At 53.0% G+C, this 13,146-nt stretch overlaps 4 protein-coding genes across 4 annotated transcripts; 3 read left to right on the forward strand and 1 right to left on the reverse strand.

Moving 5' to 3' along the window:
• Positions 1–620: 620 nt before the first annotated feature.
• MRS44_008676 (uncharacterized protein) lies at positions 621–1,713 on the forward strand (the record flags this gene model as incomplete). The annotated part of the gene is made up of 2 exons (XM_046281202.2): positions 621–743; positions 799–1,713. The coding sequence occupies 2 exons, from the start codon at positions 621–623 to the stop codon at positions 1,711–1,713; spliced, it is 1,038 nt and encodes a 345-aa protein (XP_046132129.1).
• A 555-nt stretch (positions 1,714–2,268) lies between these two features.
• MRS44_008677 (uncharacterized protein) lies at positions 2,269–3,598 on the forward strand (the record flags this gene model as incomplete). Its single annotated transcript, XM_046269632.2, has 4 exons — positions 2,269–2,532; positions 2,594–2,684; positions 2,733–3,113; positions 3,162–3,598. 4 exons carry the CDS (start codon positions 2,269–2,271, stop codon positions 3,596–3,598), a joined length of 1,173 nt encoding a protein of 390 aa, XP_046132130.1.
• Positions 3,599–5,944: 2,346 nt separating this feature from the next.
• MRS44_008678 (uncharacterized protein) lies at positions 5,945–7,877 on the forward strand (the record flags this gene model as incomplete). Its single annotated transcript, XM_065621019.1, has 5 exons — positions 5,945–5,966; positions 6,031–6,075; positions 6,184–6,241; positions 6,292–7,310; positions 7,360–7,877. The coding sequence occupies 5 exons, from the start codon at positions 5,945–5,947 to the stop codon at positions 7,875–7,877; spliced, it is 1,662 nt and encodes a 553-aa protein (XP_065477091.1).
• Positions 7,878–8,700: 823 nt separating this feature from the next.
• MRS44_008679 (uncharacterized protein) lies at positions 8,701–11,341 on the reverse strand (the record flags this gene model as incomplete). Its single annotated transcript, XM_046269635.2, has 3 exons — positions 8,701–8,951; positions 8,998–9,425; positions 9,474–11,341. 3 exons carry the CDS (start codon positions 11,339–11,341, stop codon positions 8,701–8,703), a joined length of 2,547 nt encoding a protein of 848 aa, XP_046132132.1.
• Positions 11,342–13,146: the final 1,805 nt, after the last annotated feature.

The raw sequence follows: 13,146 nt of genomic DNA on the forward strand, positions 1-13,146 counted from the left end.
TCTCATCCTGGTCAGCAAGTAATCGGGCTCACGGCATTGGTCCTGCAATGCGGAGTGCGGGGGACGGTCTAAGTGAAGCGGCCACAGGTGAGACTTGTGCTTATCATTCTAGGCTGTACTGTAAGCAGATTTGGTAAGTTGATGAACCAGACTTTGTTGCCATCATTTCTACTCTTTCTGCCGGAGCCTTTCGGAGGTGGTCCCGGTCCGCCCGGTTTCGGGTCTTGATTCCAAGGACCGGGATGCCGGAGAGACGTGGACCGAACCTCGGCCGCCGATCAACTGGGCTGCAGGAACGAATCAACAGCAATTGTTTGTATTTTTTGAACGACAATAAACTCAATTAAGGTTCTTGATCATATGATGTACCAATTATAGAGTCAAACGTGATATTACGGCCGCAATTGCAGTCTCTTCTCCAGGAACCTTCATTTTGTGTGGGGTACGTATAGACACTTGGACCTTCAACCCCGCCACCGCTACAAGTCATCGCCAAACCAAAACCTGGGGTTTAGGCCTTTGACGGGCGGTGTCATCAACTCAATCCTCCTTCTTCAACACCAGCCATACTCCCAAAGCTCAGCAATTCGGCCTTTGTATAAGCGAAAAGGAAACCAACCATGGACACGAGAACAGAAGCGTCCGATGTTACCGAGGCATCAGCAAGATCGCGGGTGCCACAGCTCCCGGCGAGTTGCGATCCTCCCCAGGGCAGCGCCCCCCCAAGACAGCTGGTCTGGGTTGTATGTTGCCGTTGATACAGACTTTCCTCTTGGACAAGATGCTTACAGTTGATAGATATTCGGGGGCACTGGCCAGATGGGCCGCTCACTCGTCAAGTGTGCTCTATCTCACGGAGATCAGGTCACCTCTGTCGGGCGCGTCTTTGAGACGAGCCCCCGCGACATGGAAAACATCCACGAGAACTGCCTCGGCGCTCTGTGCGACGTTCGCGCCCGCGAGTCCGTGAACCGCGTCGTCGAGCGCACGCTTCAGCACTTTGGGCGCATCGACGTCGTCGTCAACTGCTCCGGGTACGGCGTCATCGGCGCGTGCGAGGATCAGGATGAGCATGACATCCGGAACCAGTTTGAGACCAACTTTATGGGGACGCTTCACATCATTCATGCTACGCTGCCTTACTTCCGGAGGCAGGGTGCAGGACGTTATCTCATCTTCAGCTCAACCTCAGGTGCGCTGGGAGTCCCTGGCCTTGGTCCTTACTGCGCTACAAAATACGCAGTTGAGGGACTCATCGAAGCGATGCTCTACGAGACAGATGCCTTCAATATCAAAGCGACCCTCATCGAGCCAGGCCACGTGAGACCAGAGGAGCCCGAGATGCAGGACACGGCGCTCCCGACGTCGTGGGGCCACTTCCTCGTCAAGCCGCCGAGCGAAACGTACGGACACCCGACATCGCCGGCCCTACACGCGCGGCGCATCGTGCAGTGGCTCGGTGACAAGCATCGGCCCACGAGTGCAGTCAAGTGCGCCGAGCTCGTGTGGCAGCTCGGACATTGCTCGTATCCACCGCTGCGGCTGCTGCTAGGGAGCTACGCTATCGAAAGCATCCGGGATCGCATGCGCTCAGTTACGGAAGAGCTGGAGGATTGGAAGCATCTCAACTTTCCAGTTCCAGACGACGACAAGGAAGCCGGTGAAGAGTCTACACAGCCTGAAGCTGAGGCTGCTGCGTCTGCCGCTACTTAAAATTGCCCGGAAGCCACGGCAGGACACATATGCGGTTTGCTCACCAAGGGCAGCCACACCAGAGTCTTTCATACCAAGTGGGCGACCTAGGGATCGCCCTTGGCCTGGTTTGATTTTTCTACACGAATTCTTTACGAGCTTCCAGGGCTAATTTTGGCTCAACCTGTCAGATGCGCATCTGGGGGGTCCGACGTGAGATCCTACCCACTGAAAAGGTTCAACCCCTGGCTGGATGACTAAGCGCAACGCGCCCGGTTGCTCCACGTCTCCCTATCTTTCTTTGAGCCCCTCGACCTGTGGCATCTTGCTCCGGCCAGGCGAAGGGAGAAGAAAATCGATTACAGCAAGGGACAAGGACGAGGAGCCCTCATCGCGTTTTCCACTTTGTTCCCTCTTTGAACGCGACTCGCCTCGACGAGATCCTCAAGCCGAAACTCGATCACGATCCCATCCCTCGTCCACGATCCGTCTCACCCTCAACGGCTGAACCCTACGCTTCCCGTTACATCCCAGCGCTGATCGCAAATTCGTTTTCTCCCCACACACTAGTTCACGATGACGGATAAGAAGAACGAGGACTATGTCGTGCGCATGGGCGACGACTATGGAAAGAAGGAGAAGGATACCTTCTTGGCTCGGTCCCCGACCCGTTCCGCCTACGGCTCGAATATGCATGGGAACAGTTTGGAGCAGCTCGAGAAGAGCCCGCCCTTGTCCATCGTGGCGTACTGTTTCTCGTCGATCAGTATGACGGTGGTGAACAAGTATGTCGTTTCGGGTAGCTTCTGGAACCTCAACTTTTTCTACTTGACCGTTCAGGTATGCTTGCTATACATGATTGGGGTTTGAGGCGTTGTTCTGACTGGTGGGTTACTTCTAGGCCATTGTGTGCATTGCTACCATTACTCTATGCAAGCAGCTGGGTCTGATCAAGGTCCTGGCTCCCTTTGATCCCGACAGGGCAAAGAAGTGTATGTTCCCAGCTTCAACCCTTTGCTACCCTTGCTAACAAAACGAAGGGTTTCCTATCTCGCTCCTCCTGGTTGGAATGATTTACACCAGCACCAAATCGCTTCAATTTCTTTCGGTCCCCGTTTACACAATCTTCAAGAACTTGACTATTATCGTCATTGCCTACGGCGAGGTGCTTTGGTTTGGCGGCAGTGTCACACCCATGGCCCTGCTCTCTTTTGGTCTCATGGTTCTGAGCTCCGTCGTGGCCGCTTGGGCTGATATCCAGAGCGCCATCGCCGGCGACTTTGGCACTGGCGACTCGGCTGCTGCCATGTCCACCCTCAACGCCGGATACGCGTGGATGGGCATGAACGTCTTTTGCAGCGCTGCTTACGTGCTCGGCATGCGCAAGGTTATCAAGAAGATGAACTTTAAGGATTGGGATAGTATGTTGCACATGACACCTTGATCCTCAGTTTGCTGACCTTGTCTAGCCATGTACTACAACAACCTTCTCACCATCCCCGTTCTTGTCGTTTGCTCGTTGATCAGCGAGGATTGGTCCGCCTTTAACTTTGCCCGCAACTTCCCTGAGGAGACGCGCAACAAGATCATTATCGGCATGATTTACTCCGGTCTCGCTGCTATCTTTATCTCTTACTGCTCAGCTTGGTGTATCCGAGTTACATCGTCGACTACCTACTCTATGGTGGGTGCCCTCAACAAGCTACCCATCGCCATCAGCGGCCTCGTCTTCTTCTCGGCCCCCGTTACAGTGGGCAGTGTATCCGCTATCTTCATCGGTTTTGTCAGTGGCATCGTCTACGCCTGGGCTCGTGTGCGACAGTCGGTCTCATCCCGGAACTCGCTACCTACAGTGCGGCCAACCATGAGTGCCAGTGCTAAGAGCGCCCGTGATGCCAATTCTTAGACGTTTTGCTTTTGACCAGTCGGCGAAAGATGTTGGGAGAGTGGTAGGAGTTTTCACGAGAAGGGAAAATAGAATAAAATATGTAATTGGGGCTGAAAGACATGGGTTCCTGTGCGTGTACAGTATTTTAATGAGCACAGGCACAGAGGGGGTTCTCTTGTATTGACTTAGACAATGGCGTGGCTGGAGTACAAGGACCAGTGGGATTCATATTTACTTTGCTCTAGGCCGTTTGGTTGATGGTTCAATATACGGCATGAAGCAGTCATTGTTGCGAAGCAGTCGCGGGAGCGTAAATTTACGGTGAACCTAGGCCTAGGTTGTCAAGGGGCGTTTATCCATCTTGTGGTGTGTTCAAGTACCCGGCTGGGGCCAAATTTGCAGTGAAGACATAAACACCCATCTACACCGTATCGAGTTAGCAAATCGGGTATAAAGGTCCTAGTGAACGAGAAGGGCCCGGCTGGGGTTAAAATTGCAGTGAAAGGAAGCAGAAACGGACCCTAATAAAAAGGAAACCAGGTTTGACCCATCAACAGCAAGCCATCATCGGGTATGCAGGCTCTGTTTTTTTCTTTCTTTTTCGTTTTATTGTGATGGCTTGCAAAGGAAGTCTCCTACATGACTGCAGGTCAACACGAAACACCCTGGTGTGAACGAGAAGGGCCTCGGCTTGGGTTAAAACTGCAGTGAAGTGCGAGATGGGACGCCAGGGTGTTGTGTGAACGAGAAGGGCCCAGCTTGGGTTAAAATTGCAGTGCAAAAAAACCGGGAGTGCAAGTTTCGTATCGACAAGAGTTATAGACTAATCGTCTTACACAGGGTTAGAGGTTCTTGCTCTCTTCACTGAAATTAGGTGATGAGAAAAGTACTGCGGATTATCCCCAATACTTGGTTCGGCCTAGAAGATATAACTGCAGCAAAGGCTGAGCTCATATGGGGAACGAGAAGGGCCCGGCTTGGGTTAAAATTGCAGTGGCAGTCGAGCACTGCACGCAAGAAACAGTCTCTGGTCAGGTAGCACCAGTCACTCCAAGATTCTTCACAGTCGATGGAACGATACTTCTCTCACCTACCAATAACAAGTCATCCATATGGGCATACAGGCTCGGCATTCATCTTTATCGTGATAACATACCAAGCCCTTGTCGAAACTTGGGCTTGGCGGTCTCCTCGATGATTGCGGCTCAACTCGACACGCCCCGGTAAAATGGAAAGACTGGGCTGGTGCTAAAATTACAGTGAAGGCGAGACAAAGCTGGTAGATGTGAATGAGAAGGGCCCGGCTGGGGTTAAAATTGCAGTGAAGGGCCGATGCGGCTCAATTACTCCGTAGAGACGCCCTGCTTAACGAGAAGGAAGGATCCGGCTTGGGTTAAAATTGCAGTGAAGGTGGCACAAGCGTCAAATGTCTTTGCAAACTCCCTTGAGCAAGTCAACGAGAAGCGTCCGGCTCGGGTCAAAATCGCATTGAAATGCATGATCTACGGGCCGTCATATAGCGCATCTTTGTGCATGGTAGTGAGCGCCATTCAATGACTTTTTCCTCCCCCTTCTTTTGTCTCACCCAACGGTTTTTACTGGCTTTCCGCCTCGTTGAAGAAAGCGTTTCATCACACGGCTCTTCCCGGCATTGATTCGGTAGTTGGCCAGATATCAAGCGGCCAAGTTCCTTAAATAGCCATACTCCGAAGCAAAGTCCTGACTCTGGATTGCTCTCCTTTTTCTCCCTGCAGAGTAGAAAAATTTTATAGATATTGTTTGAATGATCGGAGACGAGCTGAAGAAGCTGTTGAGGCGGCTGCAGATTGTGTGTAACGGGCTGCATGTGAAAACGTCTTTTGCGTCACGTAACCGTAACGTCCACGAGTCTTCAAGACAGATAAGTAACCGTTCAATATCAATTCAAATCACAAACATGTGCTTAACCTCCAGGCCTCGAGAGGATACAGTAAGATGGACCTCGTGATCACTTCTATCCATCAGACCACGCGTAAAGGAAGGCTCCCTTTATCATTTAAATGCATCACCCCGCCATGTTGCACACGTGAATCAGGCATGCCCCCCCACGTGGGGCCAGGACGTCACAAGTCGTTCCCCATCCAAGCTTTTTTTTTCGCATTCTCCAACAGAAATGTTGGGGATAAAAGATTATGACGTCTAGCACGTTCCCTTTCGTCCCTTGCATTCATCGTTGACCTGCTCTCTCCTTTAACCTACCCCCAAAGAGTTTGTCTCAGTAGTTGTTGAAGCCATGGTATAAGGGATATACCATCGCGATCCCTTTTTCTCAATTCCTTTTTTTCTGTTATCCTCTCGTGCGTTATACTAGAGCCCCGCGACAAAATGCTGCTCTTCTTACACAGGCGTAAGTTGGAGGCTTCATGATAACCTCCAAAGCTATCCATCTCTAACTTTCAACTCGCATATAGCTTTCGTGGCCTTGGCTAATAGCCTTGGTGCTTCTCCTGATGAGCGTAAGTTGAACCTCTCCTTTTTGACATTAACAGCTTCAACAATGTCGCTAATACCTCCGCTCTCAGTCAAGCTAGTCTCCTCCTTTCTCCTGTCCTACCCCTTCGCAGCGCTCCTGAAACGAATCCCCGACTCGAGACCAGATGCCAAGAACATTTTCATCATCAGGTATACAACCTCCGATACCTATACCAACTCGTCAAGCTAACACACTCCAGCGTCTCCCTCTTCTACCTCGTCGGCCTCTTCGACCTCTGGGACGGCACCCGCACCCTCCTCATCAGCGCCGGCGGCACCTACTGCATCGCAAAGTTCCTCCGCGCGAGCCCTTATATGCCATGGATCGGTTTCGCCTTTGTCATGGGCCACATGTCGGTCAACCACATCCACCGCCAGATCGCCGACGACCCCTCAAGCGTCGACGTCACGGGCGCCCAGATGGTTCTCCTCATGAAGCTGAGCGCCTTTTGCTGGAACGTTGCAGACGGTCAGCTCCCCGATGATCAGCTGTCCGACTCTCAGAAGAGGAACAGGCTCAAGGAGCTTCCTCCTCTGCTCGACTATGCTGGCTGGGTTCTCTTCTTCCCCGCCCTCTTCGCCGGTCCGTCTTTTGACTATACCGATTACCGACAATGGCTTGACACGACCATGTTTGACGTCTCCAACGTTGATCCAGCCAAGAAGCCTCCCGTAAGGAAGAAGCGAAAGATCCCTCGAAGTGGTGGCCCTGCCGCTTGGAAGGCCGTGAGCGGCCTCGTCCTCATCGGTCTCTTCATGGGCTTCAGTGGCTCCTACTACCCCAGCATGCTAACAGCCGACTCATTCGTCGAGTACGGCCTCCTACGCCGAATCTGGTCCCTCTACATGGTCAGCTTCACCGCACGCCTCAAGTACTACGGCGTCTGGTACCTCACAGAAGGCTCCTGCATCCTCGCGGGTCTGGGCTACAACGGCGTGGATCCTGTTACTGGCAAGATCTCATGGAACCGTCTGCAGAACATTGACCCCTGGGCTGTCGAGACGGCCCAGAACCCGCGAGGATACCTCGGCGGGTGGAACATAAACACCAACAACTGGCTCAGGAACTACGTCTATCTGCGCGTCACGCCCCGTGGTAAGAAGCCCGGCTTCCGCGCCAGTCTCATGACATTTGGAACCAGTGCCCTGTGGCACGGCTTCTACCCGGGTTACTATCTGAGCTTTGTCCTCGCGAGCTTCATCCAGACAGCCGCAAAGCGTGAGTCTATCAAGAGCTACAACCACATCGACATGCTAAAATCCTCTAGACTTCCGCCGTCACGTCCGCCCCTTCTTCCTCGACCCCGTAACCGGAAACCCCACCCCCAAGAAGAAGTACTACGACTTCGCAACCTACCTCGCCACCCAGCTCACCTTCACCTTTGTCACGGCGCCCTTCCTGGTCCTCTCCCTCAAGGGCTCTCTCCTAGCCTGGTCCCGCGTCTACTTCTACGCCATCGTCTGGACCGCCCTGTCCCTGATCTTCTTCCACTCCCCCGGCAAGCTCGCCCTCAAGAAGCAGCTCGAGAAGCGTCAGGGTAGAGCGAGCGCCAAGTTGGTCCGCTCCCTCAGCACGGATAGCCTGACGGGCAAGGAGCCCATCCTAGGCATCTCTAAGGATCCAGAGGGCGACATCAACGAGGCCGTCGAGGAGATTCGGGCCGAGGTTGAGGCCAGGCAGAAGAAGCTCAGGGCTGACTTTGAAGCCCATCAGCCAAAGGTCAACGGGATGAACGGGATGAACGGGACCAACGGGACCAACGGGACCAAGGCTCATACCGAGTAATCATCTCAGGTGCGGTGTGGCGCACATCTCATCTCCACGAAGCAATCAATCCGGTGTTATCATGGTGTGTCTGTTTCAGGTCTTGGGAAGTTAGCTTGTAAGCGCATGTAAGACATCAACGATGGAATGAAACAATCAATCTTTAGTCTCAAGTAGGTACTGTAGATTCTACATGATATTCATTAGTCTATCTCTGGGATAAGCCATGGCGGCTCTCCTGTGACGCCCGAGTGCGAGTGCTCAGTGCCTGGTATGGTAATTACATGGTATCGTAAGAATGAGCGTCTTCATGCTGTCAGTCCTTTTTTCTCCCGCTCAGCATTGCTGCCAGATCCAACTATAGTACAGGTATACGGACGGATTGATCCATATATGATTGGTAGATTGGTGGTACAAGAGCCCATGTAAGTTGTTTGTGTAAAAGAGAAAAGGTTTGCAGTGTTGCAAGTCTCGAGAAAATGAGATCCAAGGGGACGGTGTGTCGTGTAAGTGAGTCTTGGGCAAAGGAATTCAAAAAGGGGCAAATCGTATGTCGTTGAAACGTTGAGACATGAAAAGTAAAACAAAATTCAAAAACATCGTGTCTCGTCGAAGGTGTTTGTTCAGAATAAAATCGTTGGTCGTTGAAGCTTTTTGACAAGGTGCGTAAAAGATCGTGAGACTTGAAAGATCAAAGTTGATCGATAAGCAAAAACAAAAGTATCGTCGTGATGTGTCGTCGTCAATCGTTGAGATGCCGTGAAGTTCCATAGTGGGTTTCAATGTCAGGGATCTTGTCCCGACTCAGGTCATCAGAACGTGATGTCTTGTTGGTTGTCGAATATTAATGGCCCCAGTGAGCTCTGACGCCAGTCACGATGAGGGCGATAATGGCGCCGACCATGAGCAAGCCGATGATGGACATGCCACGGTTGACCTTTCTCCACCAGATTGCGCTGGTGAAGACGTGGTCCTCTTCGGGAATCGTCTGGCCAGATGGGTTGCGTCGCACCTCCAGTTTAGATGTGCTGTGGTTGCGTTCAGTATCTTCCGACTGAACTGGCTTAAGGGGCATGCATGCGGCAAACATCCACGCTGTGACAGTTAGTGATTGCTCAAGAGATGATGTCAATAAACTCACCCAAAGGGAAAATAAATCCCACTACAAACATGGTGACCTGGGCATTTCGTCGTCCAGTCAACTCGCTCCGGGCTTCCCAGTCTGAGGTTGGTGGCTGCCAGATACTGTGCTGGAAAGGACGTCGGTCACGGGCCAGGTGAGGCGACCAGATGCTCGAGGTTTGCTTCTTCAAGTTGCGAACAACCGTCATAACAGGGTGAGCTGGCGGTGCAGGAGTAATGTCCATGGAGCCTGCCTCAGATCGCCGGCGAGGGACAGGCTCTCGAGGTCGGCGTCGAGGGTTGTGGATGTTGGTGACATTGGCATCCTGGCTTGGTGTTCGGCTGAGGAAAGAAGCAGGAGGCTGGCTATCACTGAACTCAGAGTACATAGATTCCATGGAAGGCTGAGCAGCAAGCCATTTTCGTTCGCCACTACCATAGTAAACCCTGGAAGAGTCAGTCACAAGTTCATCAGTTATTCATATCTGTACTCACTTCGCCCAGGTTGGGACGGCAGCATTGAAGCTAGCAGTAGATCGGAGACTCCGATCCGAGGCATAGCTCATCAAGAACTTTCCCATCCGTGTTCGTGAGGAGCGATGGTGAAGGACTTCCAGGTCCGCGAGGCCATCACCATCCTCATCATGGTCGCGAATAAGACGGATGGTTCCCGTTGCAGGGTCACGAGACAATCCCCGAACGTATGCTGCCGCAGGGGGCTCCAGTGAGCTGTTTCTTGAGTGATGAGAGGATGCCTCGATATGCTCCTCAAGGCCAGCGAGCGAAGAAGCCATGCTCAAGACGTACTTGCTGTGGCTGCTACCCAGACCGCTACCGCGTCTACCGGGGACGGAAGAGAGAGATAGAGCTCGAGATGCCGGCTCACTACCTCCCTCGCTTTCTGACATGACAGTTGAGAGCTGAGCGCTCCATTGGTGGGAGCGAGGAGTGTTGATGTTGGGGCTCTTAGCAGCGGCAGGGTCATACCAGCTTGGGCCAGTGTGGTGCAGAATGGTGGCAGGTCCAACAAAGAGTCCACGAGTGGCTTCTTGAGTGAAGATTGTCGACAACGAGGTCAGCGATGCTGTTCGAAGAGTCTCACGGGACCGAGTCTTGACGAGACCAAAAGTGTCTGAGGACCGCCTCCTCCTAGTTCGCAGAGGAGGAACTACGAGACTCTCTTGAGAGTACTCTGGCCTTACGCGGGTCTTGACAGCAACAACGGATGAAGAGGCTGAGTGACCATGAACTACGTAGTTCGCTTCGCTGTCCCTTGTAGGGGGACGAGTATTGTCATGCAAGGAGGGATCCACTGATGATGGATCGCCGATTAGCTCAATGTTGGAATGAATAGACGATGCTGGCAAGCTGGTCAAATCGGCAACAGCCACTGGGGAGCTCTGGCCATAGACTTTATAGTTGGTCCTGTCAGACAGGGTTGATCTTGATTGCTCGGAAAGAGTCGACTGAAACGACGTCTTTTGGTTGAGCAACTGCGAAGACGGGCCAACTCCTGGGTCTGAGAACTCAATCTCAGGCAGAGGGGGGAGAGGCAGTTCAGGAGCTGGTCCCGGAATCTGCAACTGTGACTGTTTCACATCAGGTGTGGTTGGCACCTTGCGCAAACCCCCAAACATGCGGTAGTTCCATGGCGAGGAATTGTCAGGGCTAGCGAGAGCTTGGGGTGGCGAAGAAGGTATTGGCGACTTGGAACTTCGCTCTGTAAGAGGCGTCAAGGGAGAACTTGGGCGACTGGCACGGTCTTCACTGAATTGACCCAAGGATCCTCGACCAAATGATGCCCGACCAAAGGAACTGCTGCCGGTTGTGAAAGATCGAGACCAGAAAGAGTCGACTCTCGACGAAGTTGAGGCCTCTTGAGGATGTACAGAAAAGGTCTTGTCGGCGTGTACATTGATCACCTTCCGGCGAGATGGGGGTCGAGGAGAAGTGGAGGGTTCGCGGGAGCGCGGATGTGAAACATCGGAAGTCTCGTCGTCGGCATCGTTGTGTGGCGTCCAGGGAGAAGGGCTCAGCTCGATGTCAGAGGAAGGATATTGAGGGTGACGGCTCAATGGTGAAGGCGATAGTGCAGCCTTTCGAGTCCTGCCCCGCTGCAGGGATGGCGAAGGCGTTTCAAAGAGTGGACTTGAGGAATGTAACGGGTCGTAGCAGATTTGACTAAGCTCCGGATCGGTCTCGGTACTCGCATCGGCGTAGGAGACGGGCCGGGGCGTTGTGCCGTCGGAGGCGATTCGGGGCGGACTGTAAGGAACGATTCGAATCTGGAGGCGGTTGTTCTCGGAGTCGGTGCGCTCGTGTAAGGCCCGTCTCGGCGGAGAGCAAGACGGTGAAACCGACATGCTCTACGCGCTTGGCGGCAATGGCCGTTCTATCCACAACATGAGGAGAAAAAGAAGAAGCTGCCAATCTTGTCCCCAGAATGGGCAAGATCAATTGATCTCTCAAAAAACTATCGTTGAGGCGTAGACGTCGATTCTGTCGGAGCCGGGGGTGGGTCAGGGGTTCGGAGGTCGTGAGAAGGGCCACGGCCGGGACGGGAGGTCGACGGAGGAATTAAGAGCCACAGCGAGAAGATGGTATTAATAGAGCACCAAATTTTTGGAACAAAGTCGAGCAAGCAATAGTCGGAGCAACCCAATATCAGATATCCAAACTATCGTGAAGTTGAATCTTGAGGTCGTGAAATCTCGTCTGGCTGGTGGTGTGTAAAAGATGAGGCCAAAAAGGGAAAGAACCAAGAAGAGAAAGAATAATCAATGAAGCATCAAACGAATAGAGGGAGAAGCAAGGAGTGTGAGAAAGATCAAAAGATTGAATGAGTGACTGGCCAGTGGCCGATTATAGCGAGCGAATGTACGGAGAGAGGAGGACTGGAAACGATTGACGGAAGGAGAAAGACGAGAGATCCATGGGATCATGGGGAAGGAGCGGGCGGGTAGGTAGCTTCAAGAGAGAAAAGGGCAAGACAGGTCGCCTCCACATGCGACCACGGGCGGCAGGAGCAGCGGCCAGAGTAGGTACTAAGGTACCTTAGGTTGCAGTGACCTGAACAAGCTACAGAGGAGGCTGTCAAGCGATCCCTTAGGCGGACGGCCGACGCACAAGCACAAGCACGAAGCACAAGCAGCCCTGGGGCACACACAGACGATGGCTGGAAAGCTGCCCTTCCCCTTACAGGCTGTGTGGAACAGAACCTACCTGAGATCCCGTCAGGCAGGGCCTGTCTACAGCAGACGATGGCGCCGCTATTGGATCCTCCCCCCTGGAGCCGGTGACGTGGAGTGCAATCGACCGACGTGAACCAGTTGTTGGAAGCGCCATGGAGGCGATTCTGCAGCTAGCGGCGATGGGATATTACCTAGCTGCAACAGGGTTCCCTCCTGCAGGCGCGGCGGCGGCGATGGGGACCGTTGGACCAGGGGGAGGACGGGGAGCTAGGGTGCTGAGATAGGGGTGGTGGTTCTGACATCTCGGTCTAGGTGTCTTGAAGACACCGCAACTTGGGACGGGGGCTGGGCGAGATCTGAAGAGATTTTTTCACTTTTCCAAAGGGAAGGTCATTGTAGAAGAGGGGGGCAGCGAATCAACCAGGCTTCGAATCTCAGGGGAAGAGGGCAATGAAAACGGTTGTGTCTACGACGAGTTCTGATTTGTCCCCTCAGAGACTGCACCTCTAAAGGTTGTGGGCAAATCTGTCTGAACTGATTGGGTTATCGGGACACTATTGGCGGGGACGATGCTCTGCCTCGACGCCCAATAGCACATGGTTCCCTGCAAACACCAGCCCGCTGCTCGTAAGATGTCGCTGACCTCTGTCTTTCTGGAACAGCGAAAAAGGCCAGGCCAGGCTCTGAAAGAGAAGAGATTAACTGGGACCACCTTGGCCAGGTGGCAAGCCTTCAATGGGTGCTCTGCCCAAAGTGGTCAAGTTACGGGGAGCCTGGGCACAGAATGACGATGTGCCGGCAGCAATACAGGATCCCTTCATGGGCATCAACTACCGTCAGCCATTCGATCTCACAAAAACCAGGATAAACTCTTGCGTTGTTCTTTTCTTGGAACGAAAAGAAGCAGTTTCGAAAGTCAAGGGCCGTCGAAATTGGCCGCCTCTGTTGTCTCTGCTTCTGGCGCTTGTTTTACCTGA

This window comes from Fusarium solani (assembly GCF_023522795.1).
Source record: "Fusarium solani strain SB1 chromosome Unknown bctg00000005, whole genome shotgun sequence".
Classification (NCBI taxonomy): domain Eukaryota; kingdom Fungi; phylum Ascomycota; class Sordariomycetes; order Hypocreales; family Nectriaceae; genus Fusarium; species Fusarium solani.